The sequence below is a fragment of the Callionymus lyra genome, chromosome 7 (assembly GCF_982586985.1).
Source record: "Callionymus lyra chromosome 7, fCalLyr1.hap1.1, whole genome shotgun sequence".
Lineage (NCBI taxonomy): Eukaryota > Metazoa > Chordata > Actinopteri > Syngnathiformes > Callionymidae > Callionymus > Callionymus lyra.
The window spans coordinates 19,051,623-19,061,387 of NC_141824.1; the positions used below are offsets into that span (position 1 = coordinate 19,051,623).

General features: G+C 40.0%; 1 protein-coding gene across 1 annotated transcript; it reads left to right on the plus strand.

The window, feature by feature from the left end:
* Nucleotides 1-1,028: 1,028 nt before the first annotated feature.
* LOC148075304 (uncharacterized) lies at nucleotides 1,029-6,800 on the plus strand. Its single transcript, XM_087795093.1, has 5 exons — nucleotides 1,029-1,077; nucleotides 3,130-3,391; nucleotides 4,674-4,707; nucleotides 4,873-5,059; nucleotides 6,335-6,800. The coding sequence occupies exons 1-5, from the start codon at nucleotides 1,035-1,037 to the stop codon at nucleotides 6,688-6,690; spliced, it is 882 nt and encodes a 293-aa protein (XP_087651219.1). The 5' UTR covers nucleotides 1,029-1,034; the 3' UTR covers nucleotides 6,691-6,800.
* Nucleotides 6,801-9,765: the final 2,965 nt, after the last annotated feature.

Consider the following 9,765-nt stretch of genomic DNA (forward strand, 5'->3'; position numbering starts at 1 on the left):
AAAAAGAAATTATCTTAATATTATATTTTTTAGTAGCAAAAACATTTAAGGGCAAGGATAGGCAAAAATAAGCTTTAGCTGCGGAACGTCTTCCTAGAAACTACACAGTCCAGTTGAGTCACTTTTGAACCTCTTGGATAACCTTTAAAGGGCGACTTATGTGAAAATCCAACTCACTCACATGTTTCAAATGTTGAAAGTCTTCTTCTCCAAGACGCAGTAAGTCTCTCATCATGACCATGTTTTGACCTTATCACTTTATAAAGTTCTCCCTCGTCTGAAATCTCGGCGAACGAGATGTTACGAGAGCGGAGTCCATTATGATGTAATAATGGCTTCACTCATCCTCCAGCCCGCTGTAATCACGCCCCGCTTTGTTTATACAATGAGTCCCTTGGAGGTGTAGACATGTGGGAGTGATGACGCACGGTGACAAACCTTGATTCTCGACCACTCATAGCACAGTAGGTAAATGCATTTCTCGATTCGCTCATGACCAGTTCACTCAGAGCATCCAAAATGACTTGCTTTTTTTCATCCGCCAGTGCTTAAGAAACCTGTAAGACTTCATCAATGAGGGAACATTCCAGGTGATAATCTCTGATTCCGCTCCGACGATTGTTGGATCCGCGAGGTCGCGACCTTCCAGCTGCAGTCGTGCCACGTGACGCTGTGAGCCGGTGCGACAGGTGACGACGACTTGGGTCTGACCAGATTACAGAGCTTCAGCGTCCAGATGTATCAAGAACACACGTGATAATCCCTGAGCGTTGATCTGCTGCAGCGGAAGGAAGTCCAGGCTGCAGGTCAGTGTTTTTTTAAGCGTCCTCCCCAAGTGTCAGCAGCGATGGTTGTGAACGTCTGTAGTTGGCAATAGAGTGCAGCCGGGGCGGCCCAGATAGCAAGGATTACCCCTCTCTCCGACTCTCTCTCTCTCTCTCCCTCCGTCTGTCTGCTTCATAATTCCCCGGCTCAGATGATCGTGGTCTCACATCATCGGCTGCTGCGTTCGTGAACACATAAAAAACGCCAACATGAGTGCCCTTGGAATTCATCGCGGATACATGAAGAAGTATGGTAGGAAGTCTTCCTCTCAGTCATCCTTTCATTAACGTCATTTTTTGGCTTTTTAGTTTGACTCAAACTGGATGACATTTCTCCATCCATCCATCCTTATATTCATCCACATGTCCGCCTTTTCTCCGAAACCTAAAATGTATTTTCATCCATCAATCAATCAGCCTTCAATGCATCTATCATTCATCCGTCCATAACTACCATCCATAAAGGCAACACGCATTGTAGCTTTTCTTCCATTGTTAGTAAATCCATCCATCCATTCATCATGTGTTGAACTGTTTATTAATATCCATCACTTTAACCATATTCATCAAACAATCATTGCTCAGTAATCCATTCACCCATTCATACGTACCATCCATCAGTCATCTTCTAATCACCCCTTCATCCACGCATCTGTTCATATATTATTCATCATCCATCCATCCATAACCGTTCATTCGTTCTCAAAGAAGATTTTAATACAATCTTAAATGAATCCATTCATCACATCAACATATGTATGCATCCATCCAGTGGTTTAACCACCAGTCATCGTTTTATATTCCATGAATCGATCCAACAATCATCCGTCCACACATTCATTCGTTCACTTGGTGTTTCAAATGTATTCAAACAAATGCATTTAATCAATCAATGAGTTTGTTCTTTTGCACAAAAAACATATTTTTAATCTCTTACTTTCCTCAATTAATCCATTCACTGTCCATTTATCTTGTTTTTTCATCCATCCATCCTCCTGTTTTATAATCTGGCATTAAGTAAGTCATTTAAGTAAGTCATTTTTAATTATATAGCGCTTTTCCAGACCAAGGTCACAAAGCGCTTAAACAATCAAACAATCAATAAAGTAATGAATTGTTCTATTACTACATTAATCCATTCATTCTAGACTGGGAGCCCTAAATGAACTGATGACACGTCCCCTCTTTTTTACCACTTTACCATTCCTCTCATCGTATTCATCCTCTCTCTCACATCTTTCTATTAATTTAACCTCTACATACCCATCAATAATCCATCCACCCATCCATACATTGAGGATCTTTTAATCCATCCAGTCAATATCTCTCTACCCATAATCCATTAACCCAAGCAATGTACCAGCACATCTAAACGTGGGTCAATTCCTGACTCCTAAACCTCAAAATGAAATCCTAATTTGACTTTTAATCCTGTGAGTGGAGAATTGGGCCATTGTGTTGTGGGTGTGTGTGTGTCATGAATTTAATCCAACCGTGGATATAGTTCTGCACAGCAAAGAGAAAACAGGGTCATGTTTCAGGATCAGACTTTCCAGCTCCGCTGCTCACGGCCTGATGGTCGAACATGGTCACACTTTGACTCTGGGCCAGGATTGTTTGGCAGTCGAACTCAGCGGGACATAATCCTAATCACCAGACATGCAGAAGTGATCGTTCTCTTCAATAATTGCTCATATTTGTCCAAAACATGCCACAATTTCTTATTAGTTTGACCCCAAAAACACATCAAATCGAAATAATAATAATAATGCTTTTTTTTAGATATTGTTCTCTTATTTAATTAATACAATAAATCAATTTAGAAGCAATTTAAGAATGAATTCAAGATGGAAGACTTAAATGATCCAAAAGTCTGATGTAGATTGTGTTATTTTGAGGCAAAAATTATAATTTTTACACAACTATTGTGAAAATAAGTAAAAAATGAATTATAAGACAAATATAATTAAAAAAAATAATAATAATAAAAAACATGAATATGGAGGGATGGTTGGATGAAAAAGTTTGTGAAATAAATATATATAAATAAGTGTGTATTGTACAAATATTACAGTGCAATGAAATGAATGAAAAAAGAAATAGGCTGAATGAAGCTTATATTTTCCTATCCTTGCCTTTAAATATTTTGCTACTAAAAAATATAATATTAAGATAAGTCCATTTATCTCATAAAATACGACAAAACAGAAGTTCTCTAAAAAATACAATACATACGTATATATTTACTGAAACAAAATCAAGTTTCATTTCTTGGCCAGCTACTGTAATGACAACCTTGTTCCAGCAGGGGGATTCATGTTCAAACAGTGGAAGGAGAGGTATCTGGTCCTCTCCATGGAGGGGAGTCTGCTGGTCTGCAAAGATCCTGAATCCTCTCCAGACCTCATCATAGCTCTGCACAGCAACTGTGAGGCGATCGCAGAAGGACGGGAGATCGTGGACCTCCCCAAGCTCCCGGCAGGGGGCCGCAGGGACTGTTGCTTCGCCCTGATCCTGCCCCAGAACAAGTACCTGCTGCTGCTGACGGACAACCCCGACGACTGCAGGTCAGTCCCCTCGACATCATCTCCTGGCTCTCTGTGAATGTAGACTTTCAACACAGTATGTCATACTTCAAAATAAAATATAAATAAAAAACAGAATCACAAGATGGTCATAAAGAACGTCACCATATAGTTGAAATGAAAAATTAAAACTTTTGGTATTAGATTATTTAAAATAAAGACATGTATAGAAAAAAAACGGTAAAAAGTATTGATAACTATTAAGAAAACGGAAAATTGGATTAAATTATAGATTAATTTACACAACTTTTTCCAATCATAAATTAAAACAATAATTCAACCATTAAAATGTTTGACTGCAGAATGCAAATATTTAATTTCCGAAATAGAAACAAGTACACCAGAAATAATTATTAAGGTGATTATTATACAGATGTACAGGTAAATTAAATAAAGATAATATTAAGAGTAGAAAATTAAGAGTAAAAAAATACAATTCAAATGTATTAAATATACATATAAGAGAAGACAATTGTATCTAAATACTAAATAATGACTTATCATTAAAATACACACTTAACTTTAAAGTATGTACTTTTTTGAGTATTGTTTTGATTGTTTAAGCGCTTTGTGACCCTGGTCTCGAAAAGCGCTATATAAATAAATATTACTTACTTACTTAACTTAATACAAATACATTTATTAGAATTTAATTATTGTTTTGTTTTTGGTAGTTAATAACTGTGGAAAGTGATGAATATTCCTCTCTTTGATACAAACCGAGTTAACCCTTGTGAGGAATTATTGTCTGATGAAGCTTCATGAAGTAGTGTCATGTTGTTTAGAGGTCAGTAGGTGGCGCCATCAGTTTCTAAATGATGTGATGTTTCATTAGAACAGTTGTTCAAAACAAATGAAATTAGGTCAGAGACCGCCATCTAGTGGACTCTGACAATAATGACACTGCTTCATGAAGCTTCATCAGACCAACTACTTGTGTGTCCTCTGAGTCAAAGTGACCCACTGGCCGGGAAACAAATGTGTTTGTGGTATCCCTTGTGTTGTCTCTGGGTCAAGGTGAACAAAACAAGGGTTAATGAGGAAACCACGTGACCGTTACGAATAACGCTGAGCGTGTGTCATCAGCAGGTGAAAGTGTGTCCAGGAACTCTGACACAGTCAACTTATCTAAACAATCGCTGACATTCTAATGCGGTCGAACCTTCACCTGGTGTCAGCGGGGGATTACGACACACTTTTGTGCCACTGACACACACATTAGCACGCACAAAGTTCAATTCTAATGGCGGCTCTTTGTTTACAGTCTGTGGCTGAAGCTGATCAGGAAGGTGCGAGAGGTGAGTCGTGCTGGAATAAAGGTCCAGGTGTCAATCAATTGAAACCGTTTTGGTCACTTAACGGAAACAGAAATGACTCGTTCAGTTCAGCTCTTCGTCACCAGTTCTATCAAAACCACGATCATTCGAAAACACTGTTTGTATAAATGTTATTTTCTTGTCCAGGGCGTCATGTCGCCTATGACCCTGCAGAGGCAGCGCAGCATCACGCCCTGCATCACAGACCGAGAGCCACTGCCCGACTCCTCCAACGATAAAGAACCGGGGTCACCCAGGGTCGGCGAGGGAACGCCGCCACCGTCGCAGGTCACAGAACGAGGCGGGTCGCTGAGAGAACGGCGCCCGAGTCAAGGTGAAAAGACTTCATCACATCTACACACTGCTGTGAACCTAGAGGTCATTTCTTAAATATTCAAAACGTAGTGATGGTGTGATGAAGCTTCATGAAGCAGTGTCATTATTGTCAGAGTCCACTAGATGGCGGTCTCTGTACTATTTTCCTTTGTTTTGAACAACTGTTCTAATGAAACATCACATCATTTTTAAACTGATGGCGCCACCTACTGACCTCTAAACAACATGACACTGTTTCATGAAGCTTCATCAGACCATCACTACCAAAAAGCATATTTATTTCTTTAATGTAATCTTCCTACCTTTGATTTACATCTTTATATTCTTAAAAAATTGGCCAGAAATGAATAACTTGACAATCAAGGGGAACAGGGATCAGGTGAGACGGAGACACAGGTGACACACATCAGGGAAATCAGCCTAGGAGCACAAGAGGAAGTAAAACAAGACAGGGATCAGGACTTCACAATAAGACCAGGAAGTGAGACGAAAGGGAACATAAAAGACAGAACATGACAATAAGAATATGAATGAAAAGTGTCTTAATTAAATATAACCCCAAAATAAAATGTAATAAAAATCATTAAATAGTTTTAATTACAAAATTAAAAACATGAATAATTCCAAAAATAATTGAAAAATACAACTTAAAATATAACTGATAATTGACTGAATTTCTGTAATTCAACAATACAAATATCATAAATACCAATTGGGTAAGTCAAATATCAAAATATGCTTCAGGATCAGAATCATAAACTTATTGCTAGTGTCGTGAACACCATGAGAATTTCCTTATCTTAAATTATCATTATTTAACATGTGAATATTTTCTGTAACGATTTAAAAAAAACAATTCTTACACAAAAGCTTTGTATAGTGATACCCTTAATTGTAATGATGGTCTGATGAAGCTTCATGAAGCAGTGTCATGTTGTTTAGAGGTCAGTAGGTGGCGCCATCAGTTTAAAAATGATGTGATGTTTCATTAAAACAGTTGTTCATAACAAAGGAGACCGCCATCTAGTGGACTCTGACAATAATGACACTACTTCAAGAAGCTTCATCAGAACATCACATCAATAAATTGTGTATTAGTATCTTAACCCTTTTGTTGTCTCTGGTCAAGGTGACCTGCAGCATGAAAACAAATGTGTTCGTGGTATCCCTTGTGTCCGGGCCACCATTTCACTTTGACTGAGAGACAACACAAGGGTTAAGATCCTTCAATATTAAGTTGGAAATAATGATTTCTCACATGTATGCTCTCCAGCGGGCTCGCCCCGGGGTCCCCTCCGCAGCGTCTCAATGACGCCCCCTCACCGCGTGTCCGACTGTCTCCGGCATGGCAACAGCAGCGACGCTCGGGCGGTGAGGGCCGTGTGTCTGCTGATGGGAGGCGCAGCCGCCTCCTCGGCTCTTGGGTACCTCAACTCCTGCTCGCCCTCCTCACCGCTGGCGACCAGAGCCCCCGAGATCCCCCACACCAACGGCGGGTTGTCCGACCTGACCCCCGGGGGGTCCTTTCACGCCTGCAGCCAGGACATGGACTCTCAGAATTATAACACTTTCGACTTCGAGGGCGACTCCGACTTTGACGCGTTCGATTGTGGAGGGTTTGCGTTTTAGGATGAACATTGTTTTCGGGGTTTACTTTTCCTCGCGGCCTGTTCTGTTCTTGCTGTCAGAGTAGACCTGTCCGTCAGCTCAGTGCCCTGAGGACTCTGTGTGTCGGCCCTCAGAAGATTGTATCTCAAACACACTCTTGTTATGTCACTTTGTCTCTCTGGAATTGTTTTCCCTCTTTTCTAAAACAAAATATTAAAAACATTTTGTTGATGTGACCCACAAATCTGTTTTTAAAAAAGTGATTTTTGTGTACCTTTGATAAACACGTACACTGTTTAAAAACGATTAACAAATGTTTTTAAATGATATGTTATTTTAAAAATATCACAAAAGAAACAACACCATAATAATTAATTAGTTTTTGGAGCAGTCGCAAATGCTGACCCCTGGGATGAAACGATCTTGAATCTAAATTCTAGATCTGGAGGATTATTGGTGTTAATCTGCATGTTTATCTTGTGCACTTTAATCTCACACAAAAGTAAAAAATTATGTAACAACTCTTTTAGCCTGATGTGATGCAGAATGAAAGTAGTTTTGAATCTTATATAGCAGCAATATGTAACATTTTCTTTATATTTTCTTTAACTATTATTTAAACCGTGGTATTTCCGATGCAACATGACTAGTAAAACTACTTTACATCAATGGGTGGAACATATTTTTCCATCATAGCCGAGGTAAAAGACAGTGATGCTGTTTTTAACTCACTGGGGAAGCAGAACATTTTTTTTATTCTTACATAGTACTGCTTTAAAGTATAATTTAGTCACCTGTTATCACCAGTACGCTAAGAAGGGGCAGAGGGAATATTCAACATTGAATTACCAGTCATTAACATTGAGTTCTCCATACAGAATATTTCTGAAGAATCTCAGAAGCAGAATGAGGATCTGGTTTCTCTAAAACAAGGGTTTCATAAAATTGGAATTTCCTATTTTAAAATATGTTGCACGCTACCAAGTGAGCTACCTGAGCTTCAGGTCATCTTGCCCCAGATGAAAAGCAGCCTTGGCTCTTCCTGTCATTGGAAATGTGCTTCAGCTGGACAAGAACAGCCCTTTCAGGAGTTATGTGAAGGTAGGAAGATGTGTTGTTTTTCTCCCTTTTTATTACTGTTTTGATTCTAGAAATATCACCTTTTTTATCACGTAATAAAATTAATTTGAAGCAAAAGTATTTATATATAATCAAATTATATATTTATTTTGTACTTTGACGTTGTTTCATGTAAGGTAACAGATTTTTCCTGTTTTTTTCCCCATCATAATAAGATTTTTAGTAAGAAAGTTATAAAGGTTATTTGTATTTGTCATTGTGTTTGAGAGACCCCTAGGTTACTATCATGACTAGAGTACCGAGAGGGATGTCACACTCCCTCAGCCACAGCCTAAACAGCTTCTATGCGAGGTTCGACAGGCTTAACACAGACACACCTTCAAAAGCCCCCTGCGACCCCACGAACACTGCATTCCAGGTGATACAAACACAGGTCCTGAAGGCTCTAAAGAAGGTGAACTCACACAAAGCGGTGGGACCCGACGGAGTGCTCCCCAGAGTACTGAAGGCCTGTGGAGAACAACTGGCCAATATGTACACAGACATCTTCAAAACATCACTATCTCAAGCTGTAGTCCCCCGGTTATTCAAAATTCCTACCATGAAGTCTATGTCCATGCGGCGCTGTAAGAAAAGAGCAGAGGGGATTATCAGAGACTCAGTGCATCCTGCTCACTTTCTGCTCAAAAACAAACGCTGCAAGTACAAACTGAGGCACAGCAGACCGGAGAGTATTACAACAAACAGAACAGTTTTTTTCCCGGCAACTGTAATAATGATGGCAAACCAAAACTATTGAACTCTGCTGAGCGATCACTAGCTCACTTTTACCACCAGTGCAATACTTGCTCTCTCTCCCACGGTCCAAAAACATAAAGAGGTTGACTGAGAACTTTGGAAAAAATTGTCCTCAGGTATTTAGAGTGTGTGTGAATGGTTGTCTGTCTTTGTGTGCCTTGCGACAGACTCGCGTCCTGTCCAGGGTGTCCCCTGCCTCTCGCCCTATGATACAGGAAAAGGGAGGAGCAGATTGGCGGCTGCACTTAGCTCTAGCCCATGATCAACCCCATGGTGGAAAGATCATGTAAGCTAACTTGGACCGGTCAGTGGGCAGAAGGTTGAAGCTCAAAGTGGAGTTCGCACTGGGTAAGGAACAGCTTCACATCCTCAGACTCCACAGAGTAGCGCTCAGGACCTAAGAGGATGAAGTGGTGGTGCCGTGTGGTGCTGGATCCGACGGCGCTTCGTCCGATGCTCCCCTTGGCAGGTTGGAGAGTAGCTGATGCAACTGTGAGTCCTGGCGGGCTCCTTGGTCTCTAAATGATGTGCAGAGGTGAGCTCCTGGTCAGCTTCTGTCCCTGAGCACAAAGGGCTCAACAAACCGGGTCGTTTGTTCTGTCAGGAACAAGTTCTTGGCAACCAGAGGATAGAAACAGTCACAGACTCAGGGTTCAGGAAGGTTCCAAAAATGTTTAATTGGTCCAGGTCAAAAAACACGGAGTGGAGTCTCACCTGATGAAGTTAATGATCCACAGTCTCTCTTTATAAAAACAGTTAATCATTTATATTGATAACAATTAAACTTTTAAAAATTAGTATGAATGGATCTGGTTCCTTGAGAACAACACCCTTGTGCAAGAGCACAAGTCTGAACGCGACCAGAGTTTGCAGGCGTCACACTCAAATATGTCCCTGTGTTACAAAACAGGCGCAACTAATAAATTTGACATAAGTTGTCCCTTGCAAAAACACCCACAGATGTCTTTCACTAGTCTTCACAGTTAGGTAACTAGTCGAAGTCACAGTTAGGTAACACGGTCAACTAACCAATATATAAGTACAGACGAAAACAGAAACAGGAATTCATTTGAGTTGGTCTTATGTTGTTACTGAGCTCGAACAGTTTTGGTCTCAAATTTTTTGATTCTTTGTTCTTTCTTCTCTGTTGTCTTGTCTTGTTTAAAGAAGATATTTTTCTTGTCTTGGTATCCATCCTGAAAGGTCTTGGTCCATCTG